A 17,211-nucleotide genomic window follows, 5' to 3' on the forward strand; every position below is an offset into this window, starting at 1 on the left:
TGGTACTTGGTCCTCGCAGTTAGACTGTATTGACAAACACTAACGTGTGCATCATGTGACAAATCACGAAATAAAGAACCAGCAACAACTGTTAGGCCAGCCCATGAGGCAAACAGCTCCTGTCTCATTGTTATTATTTAATTATACATCTAGCAGGTTTAAAAAAATTGAATGAATTTCTATTTTTTTGCAAGTCGATCAATGTCTGTTCTTGTTTTTGTCCCACTACTGGAGCATAGCTTCTTTGGCATCGTTTTAATTGGATGAGTTGTATACTTCCACGGCTGAACTCCAGGAACTACTTTAAGGTCTCTCTAACATACCGCTTTAGCTGTGGACTTTGGGCCTCATTTATGAGGTTTTGGCGAAGGGCAGAGCCACAAAGTATCTTGCTGCGCTGCCCTGCGTCAAAAGAAAAAGGCAGGAATGCGTGCATCTATGAAATACGGCATGTTCCTGTCCCTTTCCCCTGGTTTGGTGCACAATGGACTGCCGTGCACCAACACAAGCCCCCCTGCGCCATGGTGCAAGGGTGCCTGCGTTGTAAGGGTGATTGTTTTTGTGCGGGAAGGGATACCTTCCTGCACGAAAACAATAATTAATGGTGCGTTGCTCCTTGTATGTGTGGTGCTGGATGCAGGACACATAGAAAGGGCAAAAAACAAGGAGAAATAAAAGTATTTCTCCTTATTGCACCACCCTTATGCCTTCCCTGGGGTGGTGTAAGTTTTTGGTGCTGCCTCAGATTTAAAATTCCTTGTAAATCTGGGGCTGTGTGAAAAAGCCATGGGTTGTGCTGGGAACGCCCACAGCAATACCCGTTGCATGCCCCTTTAATGCAGAAAACTGTCAAACAGAACGATATTTACAAGGCCGCGTTAAGCCATGCAAAGTAGCTTAGAGCTGCCTTGTATGGATCAGGACACAGCGCCACCAGAGCGTTGCAAAAAGTGACGCTTCAGTGGTGCACGGGCCTTGTAAATATGCCCCTTTGTGTCTGCTCCTTGCTTATCATTGGATACATTTTGTATCTTTCTCAGTTTGATGCTCCTCATTTGATGGCTTTCTTCCCTATTTTTGGCTTAAGACCTGCCTTTGAGAATAGCTCATTTATCATCCTTTTGAATCGTCGAGTTGTATCCTTCCAGGCTGACCCGAAGGAACTATTGATTTCATTTGTTTTTAGAACATCATGGGAGTGGATGGCCTTCCTCCATCACTCTCTTGTGCCCGCCTCCTCATCAACAGCCTCACAACCTACTTATCTGCTGCTACCTTACCTATTTTCTTCTAGTCCCAGCAACATTGGTTTAAAAAAAAAGATTTTTATAATTTAAAAATGTTTTTTGCACAATAGCTGTACCGCATTATCTGGCCAATCCCTTCCCCGCTCCTCTGTTGCTACTTCACCCCTCCCCTTCCACCCCAGCTTTATTTTTTCTAATTTTTATTATTTTTGCAAGGCGATAGCAATTTTGGAGCTACACCGCACTCTGCCATTTGTTTTTGTAAATATGCCCCGTAGTCTTATTTGTAGAATGCAAATCTAACTGGAGAACAACACATCGCAGAACAGGGGATGTGAGCCTTGTGTTAAGATGTGTGATCATGTAAAACAGGCAGGATTAGTCATGGGAACTGGTTCTTATTGTATAGGGCGGTAGGGTTATTTCATTTGGTGGGCATTCAGTTCATTTGTGACCTGCAGGAGGGTATGGGAAGTTGTTCCAGGTCCTGGGAGTGTAGTTGGAAAATGCCTGTCTTATGTTCATTTCCTTTTTGAATTTCATTGACACTAAAAGGTATCTGGGGCCACTTATAAGGCTTCCATCTATTAGCACCTTAAAGGGTCTTAAGACTTGATTTGGGATGGGTATTTATAAAACATTTACAACAGCTGACAAGGTTCTGAAATACAATTCGGACTAGTAGTGATTAGTCAAAATACAAGGTTCAATTTAGACAGTCTGGGGCATATTTAAAAGCCCCTAGTGCCATTGTAGCGTAATTTTGCTTTACGCTCTGGTGGCGCGGTATGCTGGCCCATATTTACAAGGCCACACAAAGCCACTTTGCATGGCTTTACACAGCCTTGTAAATATGGTCCTCTTTCATGCAATATTCTGCTTTTAAGGGGTGTGTCATGGGTGTTGATGTGGGTTTTCCCATGCAACACCCATGGCTTTTTGACACTGCCCCAGATTTACACGGATTGGTAAGGAGGGAACTAACGCCTTTCAAGAGGAGGCAATAAAGTGGCGCATTATAGTGGTGCAATGAGGAGAAATACTTTAATTTGTCCTCATTGTTTGCTATTTCAATCTGCTGCATTCTGCAGCACACATAGAACAAGCCAAACACCATTATTGTCACTTCCTGTACAAACACAATAATCCCTGGAACACAAGCACCCTTGCACCAAGGTGCAAGGGTGCCTGCATTGGCGCACGGCTGCTGTTTTAGAGCCGGCGCAAGGGAGAACACAGGGGTGCGCTGTATTCTTGTAAATATGGTGCATCCCAGCATTTTTTAAATGACGCAGCTCGGCACAGCAAAATTGCTTGCGGAGCCACGCTGGGCCCTTTCATTGTAAATATCCCCTTCTGTTTTATTTTGTTTCATGCAAATTTAAATATTTTTCTCATGAATATTAGTGAGATATTGTGCAGGTGGTTGAGAGAGGTGGAAGCCCCACTCTGGCAACAACCACAATCCTTGTCAGGGAGAACCTCAAAAGACACTAAATTAACCTCTGCTTAATCCTCCGGCACTCGGCTCAAAGGCAATCAGACTTAGCTTAGAGGCAATGTGTAAAGAATTTATGCAGCATACAAACAGTATTAGAACATTAGAATTTTGAGCACTCCATTGCAGACAATGGAGTGCTCTGAGCTTCTACGGGCCGGTAGAAGCCCACAGAACAACATTCTAATTTTGTTTTTCATTCACAGCTCCTGCTGTGAACAAATGCACCTCGGGGCTTGAGGGGATTTAAATTCCCTTGGGCTCCGAGAGACCTTTGTTTTTACCAATTAGAACATTCTGCTCTCTGGGGCGGAATGTTCTAATATCCTTAGAGCCCTCATAGTGGGCTCTACCGGCCATTAAAGGCCCACTCCCTTGTTAAAGGCCCCTCAACAGGGAGGAGGTCAAAGGGGCCAATAATCAGGTATAGGACAGTTACCTTGCCACCAAAGCAGTCTCCAGCCCAGTTCCAAATCTATGGCCGGACCACCATAGACTTCCATGGAGTGGTCCAGATGCAAGGGATACAGGATGCTGAAGATGCTGTAGGATGCTTAGAATGCTAAGCAGTAAACGGGGTCTTCCTGGGGCTATTCCTCAGTCCACTGTGCAGGTGTGGTGACTTTGGCCCACAGGGGTCGATGTCCCTCGAAGTCCTCTTTGGTCCAGCAAAAGTCTAGTTGCCAGTGGACTACTGGTCTCCAGTCACAGCGAAACCAGCAGTTCATTTTGGTGAAGGTTAGAGTCCGTGTTGGGCGACCGCATTATACTTGGATGACTTATTCCAGGTCCAGCAGACTTAGGTGCAACTTTTCAGCATCTGTACTCAGTCTCCCAGGCTGCACGTTGCCAGTCAAGTGATTGTGGCTACTGACTTGCCAGATGGGCTACTTCAGCTTTTGTGGCCCTGGTGCTGTAACAGGAAGTCAGCCAACTGACTCTTGGAGTTCACCTCTTCTGTACGGGGCTCAGGCATGAAATTTCCATGAGCCAGGCACCACAGGCACAGTCCTCTCTTTGCTGTCTCAATGAGCAGCAAGTATAGTCTAGCCTTCGGTGTAGCGTCTGCTGCCAGGTCCTGGGAACAGCAGGGCTCTCTTTCGTCGGTCCTTTTCCATTCCAGACATGATCTGAGGTCTGGGTGCCAGGGATGCCATATTTATACCCAAAAAGTGCCCTTTAGGGATCAAGTGGTCACTAGCCAATGGTCTACCAGATCCCTTTCCGCATAATGATGACGTCCTGCAGTGTGTGGCAACTACCTATTTCAGAGTGCATTGTTCTGCCCACTCCCAACATGGCTGAACCTTTCTCTCAGTGTGTGGAGCTTGGTAGCCCACCTTAGAGGTGTGGCTACCTAACAGCTACCCGCCCGTTGGAAAACTGGTTTGGCAACAGTTTTTTCCTCTGTCCTCGATGCCAGTGCACCAGAAGAAAAGAGAAGCACCTCTCAATTTTGGTCACCATTTGTCCCTCAAAGGCAGCTCCGCCTTGGAAGCTCTCCTTTTGGGCTAACACCCTGTGTGACTTCCTGCCAGGGACAGGTAACACCTCTTCTAATGGCAGACCACTATTGTGTCCTTTCCCAGGAGTAATTAAAATCTCTCCCAGAAGGGCAGAAAAGCTATCCTGTGGCCAGCATCTGCCAATGGCCACTGGAAAACTTGGGCAACAGAGTGGCAACTTTCTAAAAGTTGAATATACTCAAAATTTACATTAAATTCAACTTGTGCATCACGTCAAGTTTAATTGAATGATTGATATCTTGAAGTACCAACTTTATTTGACCCATTCAGAAGTCAGCCCAGCTGTTCTGTCAGCCTTTAACTCTGTACTCGCCAATGGGGCTACTATTCTTTCCACAGTAAAAATGACAATTTGGGGTTTTGACTGCTAGGGCATATAAAATACATGTTCTACTTTTTAATATACAGAACCCTGCCTTAGGACTTAATAGGCCAAACCTAGGGGTGACTCCCATATATATATTAAAAGGGGAGGTTTGAGCTTTGCCATTGGTTGAAATAGCAAAGTCGAGTTAGCAGTTTAAACTGCTCTTCCATGCTGCAGTGGCATGCTGGGAGGCACGCATTATTTTGTCACACTCAGGGTGGCACAATATGTGTTGCAGGCCCTGTGGGATACTTTAACTTACAGAGCCAGGGTACCCCCATGGTACCATATACTAGGTAATTATAAGTAAGTTACTTTATGGCAATTGAGTGTAAGCCAATCACACATTTACTTTAAAGGGTCAGAGCACTGGCACTGAGGTCTGGCTAACAGGCCTCATTGCACTCTCAAAGTTGAAAAACCAGAGGCATCAAACCAAAACATTGGGAAAGTTCATGAAAAAAGCATAATTTCCTTACACAAACCAATTTAGAAAAATAGAGTACATTTCAATAATTAAAATGATACCAGATCAACAATGATGCAATCAGTAGAACTAGAAGCATGCAATTTTAAAGGTTTTTGGGAAAATAGTGCATAAAAGCACAAAACGCCACTTGCGTTTATCTTGTCAAGCTAGACTCAGGAAAAGTTATAAGTTCAGGACGACTGTGATGGAGCACGGGTCGGATACAGGGACCTGGTTAGTCCTGTTGAAAATATTACGATCTCACAGTCTGCCTCGAAGAATTCCATTCGTGGTAAAAGAGGGTGAGAAGAACAGGGAGAGTGTCATGGATGTTTTTTGCTACAGTCCAAATAGCAGGTCAGGCAGTGTCACTGTAGAACGAAGAGCTGGTCGGACGTTGAAGATGGTCTTTGCTGGAGTTTCATGTTGGAGGTTACCGTGAGCTGTCATTGCTGGAGCGAGTAGTGCAGATCTAGCACGGCTTGTGGTTCCTGTAGCATGAAGACCAGGCTTCACCAGAGCTTCGCATTGGCGGTCGTCAATGGTGGCAGAGACTTAGGGTGAACAGGCTTGTTTATGGTCACGATGAGCCCAAACTTCAAGATGTCATGTTTTCCTTTTAGGAGCAGCTCACACTGATGCCAGCCAAGGGTCCAGGACCAGGGAGGCACCTCTTAGGCATCAGGAGCTCACTCTGGCTGAGACAAGCAGTGCTGCTTAGACAGGTCCAGTTGCAGGTCCAGGTAGATCCAGTTGAAGAAGGTCAGCTGGGCAGTTGGAGGTAGGCTTCTGGAACTTGTTCTGTCCCTGTAGTTCAAACAGGAGGTCAGCCAACTGACCCTTGGGGTCACTCAGATTGGGCTGGAATGAATGTAATCAGGTCCAGTCTTCCTTCTCAGACAGCAAGGCAGTTCTCAGCAGCAGGGCAGTCCAGTAGCAACAGGGCAGCTTTTCTTCTGTAATGTCCACAGGTCCAGGAGTGTTCTGATGAGTGGCTCTAGATGTCCAATATTTATATGTGGTGCCAGCCTTTGTGTTTGGGGGGACACCCTGTCCTACCCCCACATCTGGTTCTAGAAAGTTATTCCCCTTCCCTGCCAAAGCTCCAATCTTTCTGGGATGACAAAGAAGAGGGCAGGCTAGGTGTCAGATTCCTTTGTACTTCTGTGAGACAGAGACCTTTGATGTACAAGTGGGCTGGGTGCAGCTTCTCCCGGTCATCCTGTCAGGATGGCCCCTCCTGTCCCCATCTAAGCCCCCTTTGTGTCACTGTCTGAAAGGAATACACAAACCTCAACAACCAAGCCATTAACAGTTATGCGACCTGGGACACTGGCAGAAGGGACAAATGGTTGGGATAGGAAAATGGCAGCTTTCTAAAGGTGGCATTTTCAAACTTGTGACTTAAAATGCAATGTTACCATTAGAGAGGATAGTTTAAATTACAATGCATTTGAATGTAAACAGCATATCTATATCTGCTTACGATCCAAAGTTATCACTAATTAAATGTAATAAGGTAACCCAGTGTTAGTCAATTGAAAAGACAGGCTTTGCAACAGTGAAACATTACTTTAGGTGTTTTTCAATGTTAGTACATGAAAAACTTCAACACACATGTCTTACTTTTTAAATACAACACACACTGCCCTATGAGCCGTTAGGGCATACCCTAAGGGTTGCTTCGATAAATTTAAAAGGGAGGTTAGGCATAGCAAAGGTTTTTTTGCCACTTTGAAATGGCAGTTTAAAACTGCACTACAGGCTGCAGTGGCAGGTCTGAGATGTGCTTTAAAAGACTACTTTAGTATGTGGCACAATGAGTGCTGTAGGCCCACTAGTAGCATTTAATTTACAGGCCCTGGGTACATGTAGTACCATTTACTAGTGACCTATAAGTAAATTAAATGTGCCAATGGGTTGTAGGCCAATTTTACCATGTTTGAACAAGAGAACAAAAGCACATTAGCACTGGTTAGCAGTAGTAAAGTGCACAGAGTCCTAAAAGCCAACAAAAACGGGTTCAGCAAAGGAAGGAGGGAAGGCAGTAAGTTTGGCCTGACCCTGGCAAGAGGTCCAGGTCCAACAGTCATGCACATGTATACTACATTGTGTATAGACAATTCGGGGCATATTAACAAGGCGGCGCTATAAAATTATCGCCGCTTTTGCGGCCGATTTCATCCGAAAAGCGGCGATAATTTTATCGCCTTATCAGCAAAGACACGCTATCGCGTGTTTTGCTGACTTAGCACCCGTTTCCAGCATGCCTAACTTTGCATCACTAATTAGATGCAAAGTAAGCGTGTCTGTGAAACCAACCAGGGAAAATATCGCGAAGGCAGCTTCGCGATATTAACAAGGAAGGGTAGCAATTATTTAAATCGCGTTAAGTATGCCTTAATGCAGGAATTTAACGTCTGGTAAATTCCTTACTAAGGCATACTTAACATGGGGGGTGGATTCTGTGGCTAAGACCACAGGCCCTATCATCTAGGATATCGCCGTTTTCCACCATGGAAAATGGCGATATCCACACTATCTATGGAATTTTTATCGTCTCGGCGATGCGCGTTGTTGATAAAGCGCTAACCGGGCGATACATTCCAGAGATAGCCGGTGATAAATATGCAAGTGCTAAGCGCGCTTTGCGATATTTATCGCGGCCCTTGTTAATATGCCCCTACATTTTTGTGCCATTCATGTTTTTTTTAGCACTAGGATTTTTGGGAAAGGATTTGTTATATAGAATTGAAGATGCAGTGTTATAGTCTAGTGAACATGGATGTTTAATGCTTCTGCATGGAATTGTGCTTAGTAAGAAATTAAAACTGTGATTTAGGGAGAAAATATTCATGTACACCATGTAGCTCGAGTATATTCTAGCAGAACCTCATTTACAACTAATGGTGCAGGTAATGCATGGTGTAAAATTATAACAATTAGGATCTCACATTTTCTCACAGGACTACAAGAAATTTGATTGTACTCAAACAACAGTACTCTTCAGGACGTTGGCGACTAGCCTTTTGTTATTTACTCATGCCTACTGTTGTATGATTATGGTTATTTCAATGGTTTCTTCTCTGGCTGGTGTCTTGTCTGTTTGATTTTGCAGGGTTTTCATTTTGGCTCAGTTATAGGTGTTGTGTAATATTCGTTTTAGAAATGGGATTCTACCAGATTCTGGTTATCAGTGGCTTGTAATCTTGCTGAAAGGGGCTTCCATAATTTATCAGGTTAGATTGAAAGATGTGCCACCAGCATTTTTATCTTGTAGGGGGTAATGATTATTTGGGTTGCCAGTCTGGGACACAACATCCTTTTCTGTGAGTATCTCTTAAGCTTCAGCAGTTTCATTTATTTCCTTTTGTCTACTGCATACAATTTTTAAACTGAACCATTTAGCAACAGGAAACTGGTGGACGGTCTTCAGTATAAAGGAGATGAGGCTTTACATGTAGGAGGTGTCTTGCCATGACAATCTGGATTCTGGATTGGTATTCTGTGATGCAAACCATTGGCATAAACTAGATTTAATGAGGGGGGGGGCACCTAAAGCAACCATACTACATTTTATGTTAGTACCATTTCATATTTCAGAAATGAGATTGTATGTTAATATCAGCTTGAGTTTCTTTTTTAACTTGTACTCTTTTAACTCCACAGGACAAAAATGTGAACTATGGCTATGTGGACATGTTTTTACTCTAGCTGATATTCTACTGGGAGCCACTTTACATCGACTCAAATTCCTCGGACTTTCTAAAAAGTATTGGGAAGATGGAAGCAGACCTAACTTGCAGTCCTTCTTCGACAGAGTACAAAAACGATACGCATTCAGAAAAGTGTTAGGAGACATACACACCACACTCCTTTCTGCAGTGTTACCTAATGCCTTCCGAATGGTGAAGAGGAAACCTCCCTCCTTCTTTGGAGCCTCCTTCCTCATGGGATCGCTGGGAGGCATGGGATACTTTGCCTATTGGTATCTAAAGAAAAAATACATCTAATGACGGATGTTTGATGTTAGTTTGGTGTCTGTGCTGTGAAATCATGAAGCCAAGTGACAGTAATGAAATTTGAAAAAAAGTTAAAATTATACAAATAATTATATTGTTAATGTAAACATTCCACAACATAGAAGTAGGACTTATACTGAAGAAATAATCAAATTGTAAGCGCCTTTTTTTTAGGTAAAAAAAAAATTGACTGGTGAATGATCTGCTTTATTTTCTAATTATGAATATCCTATTCAACAAAAATTGAGGGAAAAAGTTGATCTGAATTGAAATATTGTCCACATAGCAATTCAATGTATTTCTTTAAAAGATCACAAAAAGTATAATTTTCAAGGTAAGTGTAATGATTCTTCCTGCCCTGTGTATTCAAATTCTTTATTTCAGCAAGGCAGGTTGAAGGTCTTCTATTATTGGACTGTCCCAATCAACTATATATTGTTAAAAGAAAAAGAGTGAGAGCACAATAACGGGACATTTCGTGGACATGTGGAGAACACCAACAATGGCTTAATTGTCGCTGAAATTAGATTTGAATTTGCATAGTCTTATCACATCAACAATCACTTTTTCTATTATTTTCATCAAATTAAATATTTTATAATGAGCAGTTTTTATAATGTATTAGCCTTCTGTTTGGTTTTGTCTTTTTTAAAAATGGAAATTAGGCCTATTCAATTGAGAACAGACTTCATTTTAAGGAGTTAACTTATTCATTTATTTGTATGCTGTTTCTATGTATATGCATTTCACGGAATTGTTCTTCCATCACTCAGAAAGGAGGCTTACTTTTAAGCATGCGTCTTCATGTGACAATATCAGGACACGAATTCACAGATCCTTTACCATGTTGTCTTAATGTTTTCATATTTATTCACTTAATTTAACACTTTCTTGTGCCTTTTGCATGTGCAAAGACATTGATTTCCACTTTTGCCATAACTGGAAAGTTAAAGAGATACAAAATAAATCACCTGGTGGGATAAACACATTAAGCTTCTAAATCTGTTTCAGGCTATTTTCTCTGTTTTTCATAAACTTGCAAGTATGGTATTTGGTGGCGGACTTTTCACAGGTACAACATTTCCCATTAAATCTGTATAATTTCCTACATAGAAATGTCTAAAGTATCTGAGACAGCAATCACTGATGCCTGTTATTGTACTATTCAATCATGACCCAAAAAAGCATTGTACGCATTTAGGGCCTCATTTACAAGTCCATTGTGCCACTGGTGTGTCACTTTTTTTTACATCCGGAAGCGCAATGGGCTTGCCCATATTTACTAGGCCACGTAAAGGGACGCTGCATGACTTTTCATGGACTTGTAAATATGAGCCCCTTTCACACATTACGATGCGTGAAAGGGGCGTTCCATGGGTGTTGCTGTTCCCACACAACATCCATGGAACTTGACGCATTCCCAGATTTTCTATGTTTTGTAAAGCTGGGAATGCGTCAGAATCCTACACCTCCCCAGTGTCGCAACAAGGAGAAACACTTTTATTTCTCTGAGTTTTTTCCTCTTTCTTTGTGGGCTGCCTACTGCAGCACGCATAGAAAGAGGAAAATGCCATCAATTATTGATTTTGTGCAGGAAGGTGTTCCTTCCTGCACAAAAACAATTATCTCTGCAATTCAGGCCCCCATGCAACATGACGCAAGGGTGTCTGCGTTGGCGCAAGGCTTCTGTTTGAATCACACCCATGCATTAAAACAAATTCATCCAATGTATGGGGTGTACTGAGCAGGCAAATGTTTTCAGTATGAGTTAGATCTCAGTATACTGCAAGTATCAATATAGATAAGTCACACAAAAAGCAACTTTGATTGAGAATATCAAAAAACGATTTCTATGTATATGCCAGTAATTGACCAAAAAGTGGTGTGTGATTCAAGCTGCCGAAAATACCAATGCTCCAGCAGTACGTGTGTGTATAAACAGCAGCATGTACACTGCCATGTTAGTAAGGTGCAACACTGCATCAGACGAATGGAATTACACCTTTGTTGTTCCTAATGAACTTGATCTATCCTGTAATAGAAGAAAATGATCTACTGCAATGGACACATCGGTACAAAAGGGGGTGGTGATGGACGGAGCATCAGAACCAATCAAACACTCACACCCCGTCAACAGATCTGAGTTTGATCCATCACCGTTCTTTAGCCCACTCTGCCACCCCAGTTCAGACATGGCCATATGCAAATCAGTCTGACCCTGTGTCTCATGGGAACAGTCCAGCCCGAACTGCCAAGCCATGTCTTCCCTGGACCGGAAACAAGCTTCCTAGGACCGGTTTCTGGCATTTCAGCCGTCTTCAGCCAGGCTTGCTTGAATCCAGTGGCAAAGTGAGCAAGGGACTCGCGTCTGAGCATACCCTGCCAACTTATGGCGAACAAAGCAGTACAAAAGGGGGTGGTGATGATGGACGGAGCATCAGAACCAATCAAACACTCACACCAGTCAACAGATCTGGGTTTGATCCATCACCGTTCTTTAGCCCACTCTGCCACCCCAGTTCAGACATGGCCATATGCAAATCAGTCTGACCCTGTGCCTCATGGGCTAAAGAACGGTGATGGATCAAACCCAGATCTGTTGACTGGGTGTGAGTGTTTGATTGGTTCTGATGCTCCGTCCATCACCACCCCCTTTTGTACCGAAATGGACACATCAGCATTACTAAAATGGTAAGATTCCGCCATAAATGTATACAACTCCATCTTGTGTCTTGATTTTTCATACACTATAGATACACTCTTCTATTTTTTGTGCAAGAGAGTAAGTGAACTTGCAGAAAAGTAGACAGTTTGAGAGTTATCCTCACAATTGGCATGGGAGGATGGGTTAGCTGCTGATCACACAATAGAGACGTCTATTTACAGCTGTTCGTCGGCGACATAAGGACAAGGCTGCATAGGAAGAAGCCCCATTAACACATTTTATGGACTCATCTTGCTCATCCGGCCTGCAAGCCAATAGATTCTTATGGTATCAGATATTGAAGGCTGATGAAAGCTAAAGAAACTTCCAAGATGTGGGAAAACCAGGATGCAAGATAAGTTGCATACACACAGTGGTAGGAAAAGGAGTTTCAAGTCTATGTTTCTAGGAATTGTCTTTCAATGTCTGGTTGCCAAAAGCACATGTTGCCAGGATGGCTCTGTGGGACTGTTATCTATTTCTAAGTAGTGACTGTCCCAGGCAGGTGAATAGTAGGTCATTACCCATTCACTGGCATGGTCTCTGCTGTTCTGGCAAAATGAAATATCTGTCTCTGTGCAGCTAAAAGTGTCTTTGCGTAGTATGGATTGTAGCAGCTCAGTTATTGCAAGTATGGGCACGGAATGAGTGGCCCATACAATGGAGAAGAAACACCCTTCTTCCCACTCTCCTTCACACCAGAATAAATCTGGTGAATTAATGTTAACTGAAATGCGAATTAAATACACTAAAACTGACAATTCGCAGTGTCTCTCCTCTACCTCTGCTAATCATGCAGCAAATAATAAGATTTCCCAGAACATTTCTTCCTAGGTTACTTTTTTGTTGCAAGCTAATCTGGATTCCCAAGCCTTGGTTTGCACTTTATAGCCAGTCACTAGGACGCCAAATCAGAGGAGCTGGCTTTCATCAAGGTCTTCTCCCTCAGTAGAGCTTGGGTAAGTAAACCTTGTAATTGTATCCCATCTATGGGGGAGAGCAACTGTCCAAAATAAATTGAGAAAGGAGTCACCTTCATGCCCCGGTGAACCCAACATTTGTGATTGACAGATGGAAATAACAGCAATGCAATGTAAGATATTCACCAGTGTAGCAGTCACTGACAGCACAAACTCCCAACTTCTTCTCACACACAAAGCTCTTTTCATGACCGAGTTCCATTACTAATATGACAACAACACACTAGCTATGGACCCCACATTCTGAGGAGGTGCAAGGAGAGCCATTTAATTTAGCCAATTGTTGCCTCCTCACTTGGGTCAATGCAGCTGCTGTGGTATACTTTTTTTTTACTGGCAGGAGTTTCTATTTATTAACACTCTTGTACTCTATCCGCAAATTGCCTTTGGACTTTTATTTTTGCTCGATAAAGTCTCCAGTATTTTAATGGTTCACCTTTCGCGTGGTGTCTCACAATAACGAATTTGCTGCAGTGTTAGAGAAGTATCAGATAAACGTGCAACATCTCAATTGTCAAATCCATTTCCAACTGCTACTCCACGTTTTCCACTGGACCATAGTGCACTTCTACTATTTGAAGAAAGAATAAGGGAAATATTATCACTTCTTCAAAGGAATCATCTAGTGGAGTTGATGAGAGGCCTTTTCGAGAGTGCATCTAGACCACTATAAAATAGTTTACAAATGCCATCTAAAAAAGTCAATGATAGGATGCAACATCGGGGGGCAGCATGTACTTGAAGATAAGGGTGTGAGACCAGATAAAAACATATTTAGGAGAGGTGCACTGGTTGCTGGAAGATTCTACCAGTGCTACAGATCAATGAGTTCACAAAACAACATGCAGGCTGCAGACGCAAATAATGACACGCCAACAGTGTTTGTGTTGAGATTTGATTTTTGTTGGATAGCATGATCACCTAATATTAGTGAAATAATATGGAATGTGGGTAAACAAGAGGTAACTCTAAGGGAACGGGCCTACATATAGAACAGTGTGGTCAGTATCTGGAAAATACTTTAAATGTACATGACTACTAGGTCTTTGCTATTCACACACAAAACTATTAAAAATCAAGAAACAAGTAGTAGCAAAGTAAATAAGTCTGGCTATTTTATAAGTCGAAGTGTTTCTTCATCTATGTGCTTGTGTGTGTGGTTGTGTAGCTGGGTGAGTGAATGAACTTGAGAATGAGTTAATGGTTGGACAGCTGCATGAGTGCATGGATGAGTGAATAGGTGAGTGACAGAATTCACAACTAATTAATGAGTGAGTGAGTGCATGTGCAAATTATTACATGATGGGTGGGGGCAAGGATGGCAGGACAAACAGGTGTATAACTCAAGGAAGTAAGTGCATGCAGCGATGCATACTGGTTATACCAGTTTTACAGGCCGAGACATCAGACAGCCATACTACAAATGTTTTTAATGCATCAGTAATTGTCAAAATTGTACCAGCAAAAGCATTAAACCAGGTGTGGGCACCATCATGAGCAACAAAGAAACAGTGGCGGTGATAACTGGATATGTCTTGGGTGCTAAATCATACAATGATGATATTGGACCCTACAAAAGTATTACATATCTCTAGTCATCCCTTAATGACACATTGAAACATTTTCCTTTGCTATACCACAAAAGTTACATTTTGTTTTAGGTATCTTACCAGTCTTAGTCGCAACAAGTGACCAAGAGCAATCGTCACATCACTTTGGATGTCAGTGATCTTTCTCACAAAAGTCAAACTGTAATGGCAAATCATATTGACACTGGAAAATTGTAAAGAAATGTGGTCTTTCAGTTCGGCAAAAACATACAGAATAGCACAAAGGATTCATTACACACACACAAGAACATCAAAGATTATGTGTGGTTGAGTCCACAGTAGCAGGAGCTGGACCAGTGTAACTCTTGAATCTGTCGCAAACTGTGTTCTAATAGGTGAAGGGATCATTGGATAACTTACAGATGTCATAACATAGGCATGCATTGTTCTGGGCCAGGAGACATTATCTTAGGACAAAGGTTCAGCATACGTTGGTACTGTGGAGTATATAGCCCATATGTTTTTACTGGGCAGATTGTCAATGGATCTGAATCTAAGGAAAACACCAATTTACTCTATTTGAAAATGGATTGGTTCACAGAGACAGATTTTACAGGTCATGTTTCATCCATGTATAGCTACATAGACAGCGACACCATTTTAGTTTTGTAAACTGTTATGCATTGTTAAATATTATGTGCAAAAGAAAAAACGGTATTTTTTGAATTGACGTCCACATACACAAATTGCTACCTCATCAGTAATTTTGTGAATCCGTTAACCCCTTCGCTGCTAGGCCTCCCCCCCCCCCGTGCTAAGCCTTTTTTGGGCTATTTGGGGTAGTTTGCACTTAGTCCCCTGTAACATTTTGACCACATAAGGTATCCACGCCAAATTTGTGCCTTTTTCCCCCAACATCATGGGGATTCTAAAGGTACCCAGGGTTTTCCAAAATACAGGTTTTTTGAAAATTGGAAAAAAAGGGCTACAGATGAAAGCGTCTGTTTTTTTCCCCTGCAAATGGTATCAACAAACGGGTTGTGGTGCTGAAATCACCATTTCCCCAGCTTTCAGGGACAAGCAGACTTTTGTCATAAAACCAAAAGCTTTTACACAGTTTTGGCATTTTTCTGGGATATAGCCTATTTTTGCAATTTTTTGTGCTTTCAACCTCCTTCCAGTTAATGTTAGAAGTGGGTATGAAAGCAATAATGGATCCTGGAAAGCTATACATTTTAGAAAAGTAGACAAAATTCTGAATTCAGCAAGGGGTCATTTGTGTAGATCCTTCAAGGTTTCTTCATAGAAACTAACAGTGAAATAAAGGAAAAATTTAAAATTAGTTGAAAAAAACAGCCATTTGTGCCCACGTTTTCACCTGTAACTTCTTCTAATTGTGACACTGTTTGAAAGCAATATACCCTTACATCCGCTAGACGTTTATGGTTGTGGGGATATATAGGACTTGTAGGTTCACCAAGAACTCGACGAACCCTGAGCCAGTAACTGAGCAGCATCTTGCAATGGTTTTTCATTATGTTCCGGGTATATAGCAATTCATTTGGGAAAATATATACATGGAAAAATCGGTATGAAAGACATCTATGCATTTCTGAGATTGGAACAAAATATAGAGTTTAGAAACAGTAGATATTTGCACATTTCCGAAATTGTGAGTACCCATACTAGCATGAGACTTATAGGTCATTTTTCAAAATGACTTATTTTTTACACATTGTCTTTCATTTGAAAGGAAGAAATGCATCGAAAGTCAATAGGTAATAACAGTTGCTCTACAATTCTGTGTTACTCTAATTCTCCTGTTAAAACCGGTACCTCACTTGTGTGGGTAGGCCTAGTGCCCGCAACAGGAAACAGCCCAAAACGCAACGTGGACACACCACATTTTAACAGTGAAATCTGACCCTTTTTTTGCAAAGTGTCTAGCTGTAGATTTTGACCCCTAGCTCTGCCGGCACCTAGGCAAACCTAGCAAACCTATACATTTTTGAAAACTACACACCCAGGGAAATTCAGGATGGGGTGACTTGACTGGCTCTCACCAGGTTCTGTTACCCAGAATCCCTTGCAAACCTCAAAATTTGTAAAAAAAACACATTTTCCTAACATTTCTGCGGTGGAATGTTCTGGAATCTGCGTGGATCCACAAAATTCCACCCACTCCGCCTTTCCCAAAGTCTTCTGAGAAAAATGGTACCTCACTTGTGTGGGTAAACCTAGTGCACGCAACAGGAAACGGCCCAAAACGCAACATGGACACACCACATTTTCACAGTGAAAACTGACCCTTTTTTTGCAAAGTGCCTAGCTGTAGATTTTCAACCCTAGCTCTGCCGGCACCTAGGGAAACCTAGCAAACCTATACATTTTTGAAAATTAGACACCCAGGGGAGTCCAGAATGGGGTGACTTGACTGTTTCTCACCATGTTCTGTTACCCAGATTCCCTTGCAAACCTCAACATTTGTCTCAAAAACATATTTTCCTCATATTTCTGTGGTGGAAAGTACTGGAATCTGTGTGGATCCACAAAATTCCACCCACCCGCTTTCCCCAAAGTCTTCAGAGAAAAATGGTACCTCACTTGTGTGGGTAGGCCTAGTGCCCGCGAAAGGAAACAGACCAAAACGCAACGTGGACACACCACACTTTCACAGTGAAAACAGACCCCTTTTTTGCGAAGTGCCTAGCTGTTGATTTTGAACCCTAAGTCTGCCGGCACCCAGGGAAACCTACCAAACCCACACATTTCTGAAAACTAAACACCCGGGGGATTCCAGGGAGGTATGGCTTTCGTGGATCCCCCAAAGTTTTCTTACCCAGCTTCC

General features: G+C 42.3%; 1 protein-coding gene across 1 annotated transcript in view; it reads left to right on the top strand.

Annotated features, from left to right (window-relative positions):
- Nucleotides 1–10,127, top strand: part of GDAP1L1 (ganglioside induced differentiation associated protein 1 like 1) — a 619,148-nt gene extending 609,021 nt beyond the window's left edge. Inside the window, exon 7 of the mRNA XM_085619314.1 lies at nucleotides 8,777–10,127. Within this exon, the coding sequence (XP_085475440.1) occupies nucleotides 8,777–9,120 (344 nt within the window). The 3' untranslated portion in view covers nucleotides 9,121–10,127. The remainder of the gene's footprint in view (nucleotides 1–8,776) is intronic.
- Nucleotides 10,128–17,211: the final 7,084 nt, after the last annotated feature.

The sequence above is a fragment of the Triturus cristatus genome, chromosome 7, assembly GCF_964204655.1.
Source record: "Triturus cristatus chromosome 7, aTriCri1.1, whole genome shotgun sequence".
NCBI lineage: Eukaryota > Metazoa > Chordata > Amphibia > Caudata > Salamandridae > Triturus > Triturus cristatus.